Source organism: Octopus bimaculoides, chromosome 14 (assembly GCF_046866305.1).
Source record: "Octopus bimaculoides isolate indiv1 chromosome 14, ASM4686630v1, whole genome shotgun sequence".
NCBI lineage: Eukaryota > Metazoa > Mollusca > Cephalopoda > Octopoda > Octopodidae > Octopus > Octopus bimaculoides.
The window spans coordinates 53164127-53181348 of record NC_142941.1 but is presented as its reverse complement, the minus strand read 5'-3'; the positions used below and the strand labels follow the sequence as shown (position 1 = coordinate 53181348).

The 17222-nt window shown below is 36.7% G+C and overlaps 1 protein-coding gene across 3 annotated transcripts in view; it reads left to right on the top strand.

Moving 5' to 3' along the window:
* The first annotated feature begins 12599 nt into the window (after positions 1-12599).
* Positions 12600-17222, top strand: part of LOC106867700 (uncharacterized protein ZK1073.1) — a 110874-nt gene continuing 106251 nt past the window's right edge. For all 3 annotated transcript variants that reach the window (XM_014912658.3, XM_089362942.1, XM_014912655.3), the window contains exon 1: positions 12600-12760. In XM_014912658.3, the coding sequence (XP_014768144.1) occupies positions 12746-12760 (15 nt within the window). In that variant the 5' untranslated portion in view covers positions 12600-12745. The remainder of the gene's footprint in view (positions 12761-17222) is intronic.

Genomic DNA, 17222 nt, shown 5'->3' with positions numbered 1-17222 from the left:
TGTCATGGGGCCTTTTTTTCTCTCTTCTTTTTGTCTGTGTTCGCTTGATTCTTTCACTAAAAAGAAAAAAAAATCGGATTTTTTTGCATGGAATCACTGACCTCCTAATATGCTGCCGACTTCTTATTTTTGTTCGGAAAAATGGGCGGGTCCGTTCCTACCCCCCACCCCCCATCCCGGAATCATTGGAATTTTTTTTTTTTTTTTTTTCGTTGAATGAATTCCCGTGACCTAATATGCTAATAAAACCCTCTTTTGGGCCCGGAAAACGGTATGAGGTGGGGTGGAACCTTTGGAAATTTCACCCCACTCCCATTTTCAAATATTTTTTGCTATTTCTTTCTCTACTCATAATTTTAGATAACGTTTTTGCAGAAACACGTTTTCGAGAGATTGTAGATTACATTAGATTGAAAATTCAAAGAAGTTTGAAATGAATAAGAGAAAATGCAGAGGTTATAGAAGTCAGTGGTGACGAAGTGTGGAGAGATAAACGATAAATTCATCTTTAAAAAAACACGTTAGAGTTTGTGCATGTACGAGTGAGACGGAGTAAAAGTATAATACTAACAAAATATCTTTTTCCTACCTCTTAAAAATCACTGGATATAATATATGCAATAATCCTGAATAGATTTTTCTGGCTTACCAGTCCTCAGTCAAATCATTCAACCCATGCTAGAATGGAAAGTAGACGTTAAACGGTGATGATGATGCATAATGATAGATTGTTACCCATTCAATGTTTAGGTAAACTTCGTCACTCACTCACTCTCCCTCTCTCTCCTCATATATCATCATCATCATCATCATCATCATCATCATCATCATCATCATCATCATCCTTTCATGTCTGCTTTCCATGCTGGCATGGTTTGGACGGTTTGACTCAGGTCTAGAAAGCCAGGAGGTTGCACCAGGCTCCAATCTGATCTGGCAATGTTGCCACAACTGGATGCCCTTCCTAACGCCAACCATTCCAAGAGTGTAGTGGGTGCTTTTTACATGCCACCAACATAGGAGCCAGCCTTGGAGTACTGGCATTGGCCACGATTGGCTGGTGCTTTTTACATGCCACCGGCATGGGAGCCACTTGGGGCATTGGCTACAGCTACAATATTGGTTTTACTTGACTCAACAGGTCTTCTCAAGAATATCATATCGCCCGATGCATCAGGAGTATTCTTAACAGGGCCAGACATGCGTGGCTGTGATCTCACTTTAGTTTCCAGGTCTTATCTATGTATATATATATATATACACTCTCGGAGCACTACACTCTCAGAGTGGTTGGCATTAGGAAGGGCATCCAGCTGTAGAAACTCTGCCAGATCAGATTGGAGCCTGGTGCAGCCATCTGGTTCACCAGTACTCAGTCAAATCGTCCAACCCATGCTAGCATGGAAAGCAGACGTTAAATGATGATAATGATGATGATGATATATTTATGTTTTATGTAATATATAATGTTAATACAGTACAATGAATACACATAGGTGTACTAGCCAGAAGAGTAGGAGAGGACAGCAGCTCTCTAAAAGATGGGCAAAATAAAAACATTAATGGACAATGATGTCAGATAACAGCAGTGTATAACACATAGATACATCTATGTGTGCATGTGCACACACAGACACACACACACACAAACATGCAAGAAAACGCCCACTTAACAACATGAGTGGTAATCCATGGGGGAACGAATGTCCAGTTTTATGTAGAAACACATCAAAAGTAATTAGCTTCTATGTTTCTGAATTTAGCTGAAACACTGACAGTTCATTTAGTTTTATGGAGATGGACAGAGACCGGCATAAAGTGTCACTTATAATAGATACATGCATATATATATATATATATACATGATTGTACATACGCATACACTCTTTATCATAGCCATAAAGCTGCATCTGTGAATTCAAGAGACTCTAAAACAAGGCCGATGACACTTGAAGAAAATCATCCTTCCCACACACAGTTACATCATATTTACCCAACACTGAAACTCTTGCAAGACTCTTGCCAAGATCCCATTGGACCCTTCTGTGCATCTCATCTCATCTCATCTCAACTTGAGAAAGTTGTGGTGAAAGATTACAGCAGGGTTCCCTACCACCCCCTGCCAGAACCCCGTGGAGCTTTAGGTGTTTTCGCTCAATAAACACTATATATATATATATATATATATATATATATTGTGGAGGCACAATAGCCCAGTGGTTAGGGCAGTGGACTTGTGGTTGTAGGATCGCAGTTTCGGTTTCCTGACTGGGTGTTGTGAGTGTTTATTGAGCGAAAACACCTAAAGCTCCACGGGGTTCCGGCAGGGGGTGGTAGGGAACCCTACTGTAATCTTTCACCACAACTTTCTCAAGTTGAGATGAGATGAGATGAGATATATATATATATATATATATATATATATATATATATAGCACGGAATTTTGTCAGTAAACAGGTCATGGTCTCAAAGCAAAGAAAATATTTTGGCAAAGTAAATTTAAATGTTGAAGTGAATCTAATGGTTTTTGTGTGTTTTTAAATGGCTTCTAAACATCTTCCACGCTGCAATTGTTTTCATTCCAGCACACGATCTCAGATCAGGTCACTTGCTAGGCATGTACATCTCCATAATATATATAATTGGTTCCATATCTCCGTTCCAGGGTTTCTCTTATAGCCACTCTTTACCCTGCGGAATTGATCCCTTGTAAAGACACCAGAGTCTAAGTTCAAATCCTTTGACCACGACAATGGTCCTTCTATATTGAAAATCTCTGGTTCTTATCTGTTGACTATATATATACTTGCATTTATACATGAATGTATGTATGTGTAGTGGTGGTGGTGGGGTTTATAAAATTATATACATACAGATATATATGCATATACAAATTTGTCATATGTGGGTGTGTCTGTTTGTTTGCTATGACAATTGTAAAATGGTGTCAAAATTTTTGTGGTTTATTTTGTGTTTATTGGTCTATTTTAATTTTGAGCACGGAGTCTCTCCTGCACAAACACGTGCTACACTACAAATATGTCTGCACACACACCTCATTGTATTTATAATGATATGATACATACATTTGTATTCATTTCTGGTTGTCTATTTAATATCTATCTGTCTGCCTACAGACATAAAATGCATGCATGTTTCTGTATGTTATGTATATATACAAACACACACACACACACACACACACACACACACACACACACACACATTCACGCACACACAAACACAAACACACACACACTTACATATGTATATAAAGCCTGGAAAAGACAGGCTTCTGTTAGAGTTCTGCAAAACTTGAAGTCACATGGAGCTGAGTCAAACTGTTTTAAATAATACATGTAACTTGTACTATATATATGTGTGTGTGTGTGTGTGCGTGCATATATATATATATATATATATATATATCTATATATATACATATATATGTATATAAAGAATGGGATCTTTACGTATAGGGTAAAGATCCCCTTCAATCATAAATGACCATGGGATTGTACCGAGAAAGTTACCCTCCAAATCTGAGCAAGACTGTTTATGGAAGACCAGCAGTCAACCATGCATACCAGCCTCCCCTCTCTGTGCCACTGGTGTTATCCAAGGGAAAGGCAAAGGGGCCCGATACAGCTTGGCACCAGTGATGTCACAATCCATTTCAACAAATGAGTGAACTGGAGAAAAATGAAATAAAATGGCTTGCTCAGGAACACAACACACAGCCTCTGTGTGTGTGTGTGTGTGTGTATACATACATATATATATATATGTGTGTATATATATGTATAAGTATATATATATGTATATGTATATATGTACATGTATATATGTATATATATGTATATATATATGTGTGTGTGTATGTATATATATATATATATTTATATATATATATATATATATATATATATATGTAATGTATATATATGTGTATATATATATACATTACACCAGTATACACTTGTATACACCTGTTTAAAATTCTACCTGAAGGTGATGGATTATGTAATGTATATATATATATATATATATATATATATATATATATATATATATATATATATATATATATATATATATATATATATATATATATATATATAAGTGTAAGTATATATTGAAGAACACAAAGAGGGTTTAAAATTTAGAACAGCTGCTTCAGTAGAATTTTATTCATATATTCACAGATTACATCATAGGACATAATCCATCACCTTCAGGTAGAATTTTAAACAGGTATATACAGGTGAGAGAATACCTTGATGATGATGAATCCAACCAACAGTTTTGGATAAGTAGTATTTTTAAAAAAATGTGAATTTATAGAAAAATTATAAGGCGTGGCGGTAATGGATATGAGAGAGGCAAAGAGACTATTATTTCAAAACATTTATCTTAATTAGTTTCTAGATAATATTGGCTATAAGATCTACAAAAAACACAGACATGCTGTAGCCAAGAGATGTCCTGAGGTCATTAAAGACAAGAAGATATATTTTGCTGTTGAGTGAGATAAAAGAAAGCAAACTTCAGGGCAGCAGAAAGTCATAAAACTGCCTTCATTGTTTTACACATGTACATACACACAGACAGACACACATATATACAGACACATATACATATGTGCACGTGCATATGGAGACCTACATTTATATACTTATATCAAATATTATAATATAAAATCACATATATAAAGAGTGTGAACAAATAACAGAGATTTAGGAGGTCATACACCAGATTGTGAAATATTTCACTATTTATTGGATATAAATAAAATGAGGATGCATAACCAAGAGGCCAATGACATAATATTGAAAGACTTGAATAATATTTAAATGAGATAAGTAACGTAACTAAATTACTGAGTATGGATAAATAGCAGCTAAGAAGTATTATTTGAAGTCTTTTAGGCAACTGGTTAAAAATAGGAAAATATGTTTCTTGTATTTTATGCATTAGGTTGTCAAGAAAGTTTTTGTGGTTTTTAATCTTTAAATTCAGATACACATATCTCGGCTCAAACAAAACTTTATTAATCGAAATAAACACCATCAGAATCAACACTCTTTTTTGCCAATGCAAAACCAGTTTATTTATGCCAGTAGTGTAAAAATCCTGCGTTCTGGTGGCGATGAAGTCGTTGAAGGCCTGTTTGGCATCGTCTTGGTTTTCTAACGAGATGCTTGAAAAAGTGGTAGTCGGTAGGCGAGAGGTCTGGTGAGTATTGCGGATGAAGCAGAGTTTCGTAGCTCAATTCATTCAACTTCTGCAAGGTCAGTTGTGCGACGTGCCAAACAGTCACCACGACCTTCTTTTGGTGCAACTTTGGCTTTGGGAAGTGCCGTGGAGCTTTGTCGGTGTCCAACCACTGAGCTAAGCATCACTGGTTGTTGTAAAGAAACCACTTTTCACCGCAAGTCACAATCCAGTTGAGAAACAGGTTGTTCTTGTTGTGTAAAAGAAGGGAAGACGACACTTCAAAACGGTGTGTTTTTTGGTTGTTGTTCAATTTGTGCAGCACCCATTTCTTGAGTATTTTTGTTTTTCTGATCTCTTTCAAAGTGGTTAGAAATTGTCGTATACGTTCAGCAAAAGATTCCGATAGAATAAGTACTAGACTTACAAAGAATAAGTTTGTGGGGGTGGGGCGATTAGTTTGACTAAAGGTGGTGCTCCAGCATGGTCGCAGTCAAATGACTGAAACAAAAGGGTAAAAGAGTAAAAGAGTGTATGGCTATTTATGTATATATGTGAGTGTGTGTACATATGTGTGTGAGTATCCCCTGGACTGGCTTGTGCGGGTGGCACATAAAAGACACCATTTCGAGCGTGGCCGTTGCCAGTATCGCCTGAGTGGCCTTCGTGCAGGTGACACGTAAAAGCACCTACTACACTCTCTGAGTGGTTGGCGTTAGGAAGGCCATCCAGCTGTAGAAACTCTGCCAAATTTAGATTGGAGCCTGGTGTTGCCATCCGGTTTCACCAGTCCTCAGTCAGGTCGTCCAACCCATGCTAGCATGGAAAGCGGACGTTAAACGATGATGATGATGATGATGATATATGAATGTACATGTGTGTGTGTGGTGTCTGTGTGTGGGTGTCTACACGTGTAAGAAAGTGATGACAGTTTTATGGTTTTCTGCTGCCCTGAGGTTTGTTGTCGTTTATCTCACTTAACTGACAACATACCTTCCTGGCTTAAGGACATCTCTTGGCTACAGCATGTTTGTGGTTTCTTGTATGTCTTCAGAAGCCAGTATTGGCTGTAAACTAATTAAGATAAATGTTTTGGAATAATAGAATCGTTTGATCTCTGCTTCTTACATACCCTTTATAGCCACGCCTTCTAATTTTTCTATAAATCTGAATGTTCTTATTTAAAATACCACTTATCCAAAACATCATCAGAATACTCTGTCACCTGTTTATACCTGATTAAAACTTTTACCTGAAGATAATGCATTATGTCCTATGATGTGATCGATGGATGCATCAACAAAATTCTACTGGAACAGCTGCTGTAAATTTTAAACGCCATCATTTAACATATGCGTATTACTCCATTTATATATATATATATATATATATATATATATATATATATATATATATATATATATATATATATATATAATATATATTTGAACACACACATGCATGCATGTACACATGCATGCATGTACATGATGGTTGCAACTTGATTGTTCAAGCGATGGTGTTGCTAGAAATCAAGTTGCTTTGAGGAGTACTAGATGTAGTTCTTCAGTCCTGCTAGGAACTTATGCTCTTTCTCACAGATGTGAAAACGATGGACACCTCTTGCGACAGGCGTTCAGTAAACTTACCAACGATACTGATCCATGCCATCATGGAAATTTTCTTTGTGTGTTTTTGCCTTTTAACAGCTATGGCCAGCCATAATTAGACATATTAGACATAACAATGATTTTAAAAATCAATTGATGCCTGTTCCTTTTAAAGTACAGAAAGGCCTTCACAGAGTCAATCCCACTGTCTAAACAACATATACATTTTCTCAAGAGGAAGGATTAATCTACATCACTGGATGCAAACAAAGCCACAAATGTTACATCAGAGTTATTCTTCTCTTAGAGAGATATCTAAACAAAGAGTAACAGACGGGTCTCTGACTCCCATCTGTTGGATGGCCATTGACTCTACCAAGTTCATCTGCCCTTTGACAGGTTTTGTTTTCCATCTGCAAAGTGTCCAACAAAACCTACCCTGCTTTCTTGGCAGGCTGGTACTGTTGCCAGTTTAGTTGCTGATGGCCCGTCCATGCAACACGTTGTGCTGGGTTACACACAAATGCACATAAGCAACAGCTTTTCTTTTATGCTTGTTTCATTAAATACACAACTGTATTCAAGATTTATCGTTTTTCATTTTAGATTTTTGGTGTTTTCTTATTAATTTTTTTTACAACTGGTTTGAACAATGAAGTTCAGTGTGTCCATACCTTTATGCTCTTATTTTTAAGAATTGGATATGTTGTGGATTTGTTGTTGCTGGTGAATGAAAATGTATTTCTAGGGCTGGGCATAGAAGTTATGAACAGCACTCACAAACAACAGCTTTTTTTTTACTGCTCACATAGTTTTCTGTGTTGATCCTGGGATGAAAAATAACAATGGGAGAGACACATTGCTGGGATCTACAGCAATTTAACAGGCTTAGCAAATGAGGTTGGCCCATCACAAATGGAAAATAATTGCTCTATATTCACGACAACAAAATCTGTCTTCTATTTGCCAATGACTGGTGAGATAATGAAGAATGGAGAAGTTCTGGGGTTACCACCAAAATCCACCTTTATATAGGAGGGCTGAATGAGAAAGTTTTAGAAAGTTGAATCATATGTTGGTTTGACACTGATTGGCCAGTTAACTGACCAATCAAGTGGAACTACTGTGGCTTGGTTGTGGTGTCTACTCATCTATCCAACTATTTGGCATCTGTGTTATTTCTGATATTCTTAGTGAATCCATTTAGATTTTCTTACTAAAGGTTTTTTTACCATTAGGGTTATGCCTCAGCTGTCATGCGTTGATTTGTTTGCTTTAGTCAAATTTTGATATGGGAACCATACACGTATCACAATACAATGCCAAAATTAACACACAAACACACACATCAAAACAACTAATATAAGTCTGCTGGCCTCAAGAAAAATGAGTCTAATGGGGGAGGGAGCAGCCATGTAACTCCATCAATGCAAAATACTTATTCTTGTCCCTCTGTCATACTTTAGTCTCTGTCATACATCTGCATCTGGTCTAAAGCCACCCCCTCCTTGCAATACTTCCCATCAACACATAGTCATGGGGTCTTTTTCCCTTTTCTGTGAGGCGAGATTACTTGACCACCTCACTAGTGCTGTGGGCCAGAAAAAAAAAACAACAATAGGATCCAGTAGACTCTATTAGGTGTTTGGCATTAGGAAGGATGTCCTGTTGTAGAAACCATGCCAAAGCTAACAGTGGGGTTTGGCACAACCTTGTGGTTAGCTGGATCCTGTCAAACTAGCCAACCATTGCCATCAAAGAAAATAGTCTTTCATCTGACAAACCGAGGTAGATTCTTTTGGCAAATTTGAAACCTGAAAATTTAAAACAAATTTTAGGGTTTGATTTATATTTTCCTTTGTCTCTCCTTCTCCTTTTTTCATTTTCCTTTTGATAGGAGAGTTTCAATATCACTGCCATTAAACTTGACTAGCCTGGATTTTTTTTCCTGTGGGGATACCTGAAAGAGAGGGTTTACATCAACAAACTGGAGGCCCTGGTAAAGGAGAACATCAATAGAGATATCAGAGTAGGGTCTGAAACTCTTGAGGGTGTTATGGTGCAAGTTTTGGAAAGAGCACAGGCATGTGAAGCCGAAAATGGCTGCCATGTAAGCGATGTCATTTATCATATGTGATGTAGTGGTGTTGCAAAATTTGACTCGTGCATATTAATTTCTATTATGTCCTTTATATTGTATCAAAATTTCATGCATTTATTTCTAAATTTAAGGAAGTTATTAAAAATCGAAACCGATCAGTGACTTTTGGGACACCTTGTACATACATACAGATATACCCTCCTCCTCCTCCTCCTCTTTCTCAAGAGCTGGTGCCAGAAAATAAAATACCCAGGACATCCTGAAAGTGTCTGAAATTAGGAAGAGCATGCAGTCGCAGAAACCAGGTGAACGCAAACATTGGAGTTTGGGCCTAGTCATCCAACTTGTCAAATCCTGTTGAACCGTCCAACCCATGCCAGCATGTTAGACGTTAAATGATTACACACACACACTTATATGATTACCGCCTTATTTTACTGAATCCTTATTTGTGGTTCACTACGAGAGAATCCATCATAATCATATATATATATATATATATATATACGAAGGAGTGCTGAAAAGTTCCTGGCTTTAAGGGTGTCGGGAAAGGCCTGGTTGGCACGGTCTAGAAAAATTGAAGGGACTGCTGCAATAAGAACGAGAATTTGAGAGGTGAATATGTTGAATAAAATCATAATTGACTGATTCTCCTGTATTTTCTTTTAACCAAAGCCAGGAACTTTTCAGCACCCCTTCATACACACACACACACACACACACACATATATGTATGTATATATATATATATATATATATATATATATATATATATATATATATATATATATATATATATATATATATACATATATGTATACATGTGTATGTATATACATATACATACACACATACCTTTTAGTATATATATATATATATATGTTCATACTGACACATATAACATACACACACTCCCATATGTATATGCGTGTGTATACAACGAGGTGTGATTTGAAAGAGATACGACTGCTGTTTCTAGCACTTCTCTCTTTAATCCTTATCTGCTGAAGTGAGTGCAATCTGAGGTTGACTAAACTGAAAGATAAGCGCGCGGGTTCGAATCGTGTTTCTTCCCTCCCCACCCCTCCTGGTAACAGCGACGATACACAAAGAACCGCCCACACATTGAAGCCTCCCACGTTTGAACACACACACACACACACTCATACACAGTGACACAATAATCAGGAACGCGAATTTTGTGTAGTCACAAAGGATTTACCTACATTAGCAACGCACGCAAGCGCACGCACGCACTCACGCACACACTCATCTACAGGCACACACATACACACACACACACATATACATACACATAGTAACCAATACACACTTGCACGAACGCTTTTTATCGTATAGTAACCCAATATAGAACAAGCGTGTGCGCGCGCACATAAACGCGCGCGAACACATACATAAACACACGCATGCATACATACACAAATGCTCACACAAAGACACTCATACACAAATACCCCCTCACACAGATACATACATACAGACATGTACAGATATGTATACATATATTCATACATACACATACATAACTACACGCACAGATACACATATACACAAATATTCTTATACAGCTACTCAAACATACACAGCGACACATACACAAATAAATGTAGGTATAGACATATACGCACAGATATATACACATACACTCACATACACAACGTCACCGATATATTTATCCGAAATAAAGATATGAATACTTCAGGTTGTTGTTGTTGCTGCTGACGACGACGATGATGATGATGATGATGAACGCACGTCAACCTTTTTGTTTCTCCTCTTTCTTTCACACTGTTCCCATTCTATAAACGCGCACACACACACACACATATATACATTTTTACATACATACATATATATATATATGTGCATACGTAGTCCATATATATATATATATATATATATATATATATATATATATATACACACAGGCACACACACATATACATACATGTCCTTATATACACACTCAGACGCGCACACACACACATATACGTCCATAAATATAAATACATACACAAACATTTTCATAGAATATATACAGCACCCCTTTATGTATATATAACTTATTTTCACTTCCTCTCTTCCTCCCTTAAATCCTTTCTTATTTTTTACACACATAAACATACACACACACATATATACACACACATATAATACATAATGTACTGACGAATATATTCACTCTTACTCCATACACCTTTGCATAAACACACACACGCGTGCACGCAGGCTGAATACGGCGCGCTCGCGCGCACACACACTTACACATACACACAGGCACACACTTGCACATTACCATTATTATTCATAAACAGCTTCTTCCCCCACCGCCATCATCACATTTAATAGAACACATTAATTTTGTTGCACACACACACACACACGTCCACAAAACGCACATCCCCTCATTCTCTTTCTTCATACACACACACACACACACACACACACACACGCATACTCTCCCTCAATTTGTCTTACACATTCATACGATGATTCTACACACTCCCCCTCCCCCGTTCACTAAATCACGTACCCTCACGTACACACAGAAAACGCACGCACTCAAAACGCGTACGCGCGCACACTTCCTCTCCTTTCACAAAGACTCTCTCTCTCTCTCTCTTTCACACACCCTCCTCTTTTTCACTCTCCACAAAGTCACACGTTAACACTCACACGTACACACAAACATTTTAGACACACACACAAACTCGCACAACATTTCACACACACATACACGTACCACAACCCCTTACACACATAAAACATGTACGGAAAACATAAATTAAGACACTTGCAATAATGCACAAACACACACACACACTTACATGCATACACACACATAAACCCATAATCTCTACCCTTATAAACAACGAACATACAAAAGCGTATACACCTTCACTCACACACGCACACAAACTTACGAACAGAAACAATCACTTTTAGACACGCTGTTTACACACACATGCATACACACGCATATTTATATACACACACACACATACAAACTCATACTCTTACCCTTATAAATAAGACACATACAGAAAGAATCAACCAAACGCACACATACATACATACACATACAAATACATAAAACGCACACCTCACCCTTCCACTTTCTCTCCACTCACCTCCTCCACAAAGTCGCACTCGAACGTCAACTCACACTCCTCCTCCTTATATGCAACATACACGCGCACACATACACACAGAACTGTAAATAAAACCCACACACTTGCACATACACCCTCGCACCCTCACTCAGAAACATAAATAAAAGCTATATTCTTGCATATACACAGATTTACATACATACATACATACATACATACAATCATATATATGTATATATACTTTCAGGCACACAGATACACATACATAAGCAGACACATGAATACACGTACACATACGCACGCGCGCATATAAATAAATGAATAAATAATAAAAATATATGTAACAGCAAACACACGCACACATATATAAATATATATACACGCACACACCTATATGTAAATATATATATTCATATATACACACAAACACACGTAAGCGCGCGCAGACACGCACGCACATATGCTCACACGCACGCACGCACACACTCTCACTCACTCACACACGTCTACACAATCGTATCGCGACATAGAGAGAGAAAGACATTGACACACGCGCGCGCACATTGCCTGGATTTGTTTAACACAAGCGCCTCGCCTCTTCGCGTAGTTTTTGGCCGCCAACCTCACTTTATATCTTGCCTTTCCTTCAACGACTTTTTACAATAAGTCTTCCTTCGGATCAACTATGGCTACATTAGAGGTAAACATTGAAATATATATATATTTATATATCTACATATCTGTTACATATATATCTTCGATTTATCCATCGATCTTTTATTCATCTGAAAAAATTACATTGAGAGACATCCACGTTAATTGTTTTTTATGTGAATTGAAACAAAAAAAACGTACACCAATAGCATAGACTATACTATTAATTGTACATACATACATGCATACACACATACATACATACACACATACATACATATCATTATCTTAATCCCTTTTTATACATACACACCTTCTGTTTAAACCTTTCATGTTCCTTTTTATTTCTGTTCTGTTTTTATTATATTTTTTTGAAAAGGGTGGCGATGGATTTTTAAAAAATCAAAGAATTCTCTTCAAATTCTCTCTCTCTCTCTGTCTGTCTTTCTCTCTCTCTGTCTCTCTCTCTCTCTTTCTCTCTCTCTCTCTATCTGTCTATGATATTTAAAAAAAAATATTTCTCCTGGTTTTGATTTTAGCCATCAACCTTCATAGTCTTTTTACTTTTACTCCATTCACTTTATATATATATATATATATACTCACTGTCAATTACTACTGCATAGATACAATTCCTACTTTCTAGTCATAAACATAGCTTGCATCTAAATATCTCTATCTATCTATCTATCTATCTATCTATCTATCTATCTATCTATCTATCTATCTTTCTATCATATATGTATATATTTATTATGTATAACGTACTAATATGTTTATCCTCAAAATACTATACATATACACGAATGCACACATACACAAACGTGTATGTGTTTACATTTTGTAAATGTTTTTTCAAGTCGATATGTTTTTAAGTTAGATATACTCAGCCAGTGTGAAAGTCGCAAAAACATAATGAATTTCACGATTTTCAATCTAAATACCAATATAGCTATTTCCCCTCGCCAATTCTTCAGATATTCTTCCATATTCTCAAAATTACATTTAGTATTTTCAGTTCGACTTTAATTTAACCCATTTCTGACTTGTTCGCGCCGTGATGGTGAATAAACCATTTTAGTTATTGAGTCATGGTTATAAAGCGTTTCATAATAAAAATCCTTTCTGATATTATTACAAAGCCTGAAATTTGGGGGAGGGGATAATCGATTATATTGGGCCCAATACTTTATTGGTTCTTCAATTCATCTATCTCCCAAAAGCATAGAAGCGGATGGAAGGCAAAGTTGCTTTTGGTGGGATTCGGACCCCGAATGTAATATTAAATAATTAGAACAATGGTTTCAAAATCCGGCAAAAGGCCAGCAATTTCGGGGGACCGGGCTAAGTCGATTACATCGACCCCAGTGATCAACTGGTACATATTTTATCGATCCCAAAAGATTGAAAAGTCTAACAGTAATGATAATAATAATTTTTCCTACATAAGCATAAGACTAGTAATTTTGAAGGGGACTGATGATTTCAGGGGTTTAGTGATAGCATCGACCCAGTACTTAACTGGTACTTTATTTATTAGATCTCTCGAAAGGGCGTAAGGCTTAGGGTTAGGGTTACCCCTAAGTTGCTCCCGGTTGGATTGGAACCCCAAATGTAATAGTTGTAATTATTTCTAATATAAGGCACAAAATTGCAGTTTTGAAGGGAGGAGTTTCAAGGGTCGGGGGTCAGTCGGTATCATCGATCCCAGTACTTGATTAAGACTATTTTATCGAAACCTTGAAAGGATGGAAGGAAGGCAAAGTTGCCCTCGGCAGAATTTGAACCCAGATTACAATGATTTCTTTATTGACCACAAAGAATTTACATAAAAAAAAACCCAAAAACAAAACAAAACAAGGTAATAATAATAATTATAATTATAATAATTGTTTCTGACATAAGCACAGGGCTTGCAGTTTGGCGGCAAGGTAGTTAGGGGATGAAAAGCTAAGTTGAACTTCGGTGGGTTTTGAACACGGAACACAACGAAAGTGGGGCAAATATTTTTGGTAGGCATTTTGTTTTGTGTCCAACACGAAGGGTTTCGTTAATTTTGAAAAATAGGATTTCATCAGAAATCTCTCTCTCTCTTCTTCTTCCTCCCCCTCGTGTCACGTCTACAATTACATACATAGACGCATACACACATACGTACATGCATACATACATATCTATATATAGAATTGATGTATAAACATATTAAAATACACCCATGTTAATTAAGAGCTCAATTAAATTATGAATTATATATAAAATTTATGCTTTCCATTTTTCATTCTAAATATATGTATCTGTGTGTGTGTGTGTGTGCGCGCGCGTCTGTCTGCTTGAATGTGTAAATGTATATATATATTTGTGAATTTCTCCACCTACGAAGTCGAGTGTTGTCCTGTGGTCGGTGGTGGGACTGAAGCTGGAAGTTGTTGCAGTTGATTTGTCTGTTCTCTACGGCGTCACTTTCTTTGCCATACTCACGTACACTCACACTTACATTTATAGGTTCTTCTCGCGCACACACACACACACGTACATGGCTCACTTGTAACTCAGAGAGATCCATACATAGATACATAGATATTGATTTATCTTAATATGTCGGTCCGTCTATCCCTCTTTTTCTTTATCTCATAGTGTGCGTGTATATATATCTATATAAATGTAAATATCCGTATCTACATACGTATGTGTGTGTATATATGTAAATATCTATCTATCTATCTATCTATCTATCTATCTATCTATCTATCTGTCTGTCTATCTATCTATCTATCTATCTATCTATCTATCTATCTATCTATCTATCTATCTATCTATCTGTCTCTTTTACTTGTCCCAGTTATTAGATTGCGGCGATGCTGGAGCACCGCCTAGAGTTGAAAAAATTAAATGAATTTAGAGAAATAATGAACTAAGTCAAGTGGCGTTGTACTAAATGCTGTTCCTAAGAAATTTGTAAATGTATTGAAATTTCAGTCTTAGATGGAGAAAGAAAACAAAGGCCTAACGATAGTTGTCAGCGACTCTTAAAATAAAATTTTAAAAAATTCTTTTGAAGAAATTTCGAATTAATTCCATTCAATTACTTTTAAAGCTTAGAGGAAAATCCGTCTTTGTTGTTTACAGACAAACAAGGGGGGACAAATTACGGGCATGTTTCGGTCTTACTAGATTTTCTCAGCTGAGTCTGGTCTACTCTCAAACTTGCTTTGTTCAGCAGAGAGTAGTTTTTTTATAGAGGAAAAACAGGTTTCGAAGATAGTTGGCCCGTAGTAATTTGTATTGTCTACACACACACACACACACACACACACACACACACACACACACACACACACACACACACACATTCACACGTACGAGTGAGGGAAAAAAAAAAGCGAAGGTAAGTAGCAGTCAGCACATTGTCAGAGTTGAACTTACTGAGTACTAAGCTTCTCATGTTACTTGAAGTTTCGTGGATATGAAAACACGACCATCTCCTCGGACGTTCAGAATGTCTGAGGAGATGGTCGCACTTTCACGTCGACAAAACTTTAAGTAACACGAGGAGCTAAATCAGTCTGTTAAGCCTTACGCGTGCACACACACGTCACCCCGCCACTTATGTATATATACATATAATGACGTAAGGGATATATCTCAAACAGGTAAATAGGCATGAATTTGAATAATTTAAGGACCGTTGTATTTAATGACATGCGTAAAAAAATTATCAGATAATTGAAATTTCGTCTCTTAACTGTTAACAGCGCTATAATAGAAAGGGGAGGTAATTCAATGAAATTAAGAATGAATTTCACAAAATTATGTCTGAGTTTTGGAATATCTTTCATTGCTTCGTGGGGAAGGAAAAGGGAGCACGGAATTAGGCCGTGGGGGTGGAATACAAATATTAAGCAATGATAATTTTGACGTGGAGGGAAAAATTCAGACTTGTAATTCCTGCTATATGAAACACAGGAATACTGAGGTGGAAGGGGGGAAATGAACGGAAATTGTTTCAAAAATTTAAAAATAAAAAAAAAATGTAGCTAATTCTTTGCTTTGTGGGACACAACGATAGATATTCCCAAAAGTCAGTCAATTTATTTACTTGGTTGGGAGAAAGGGGTGGATCTTAACTGTGTATATGAATGTCTCATTAATGGCGAACAGTATCCCAAATATACTAACAAACGCGTGCGCGCGCGCACGGTATTTTCCGGACAGTGACCTTATTTGTGGTTGGTTCTCCGATGTGTACCCGCTCCCACCAGCAAAACTGCTACTACTACCTCCTCCACCACCACCACCACCACCACCATCACCACCACCAACAACAACAGTCATCTTCTAAATAAACTGTTCACTGTAGATCTAGCTTAAATGTCTAGCGCTTGATAACTGTGGGACCTGTAGACCTTACATTAGGCATCGTATGATTAAAACAATTATTATTTATTATTATTATTATTATTATTATTATTATTATTATTATTATTATTATTATTATTTTGATAAGTAAA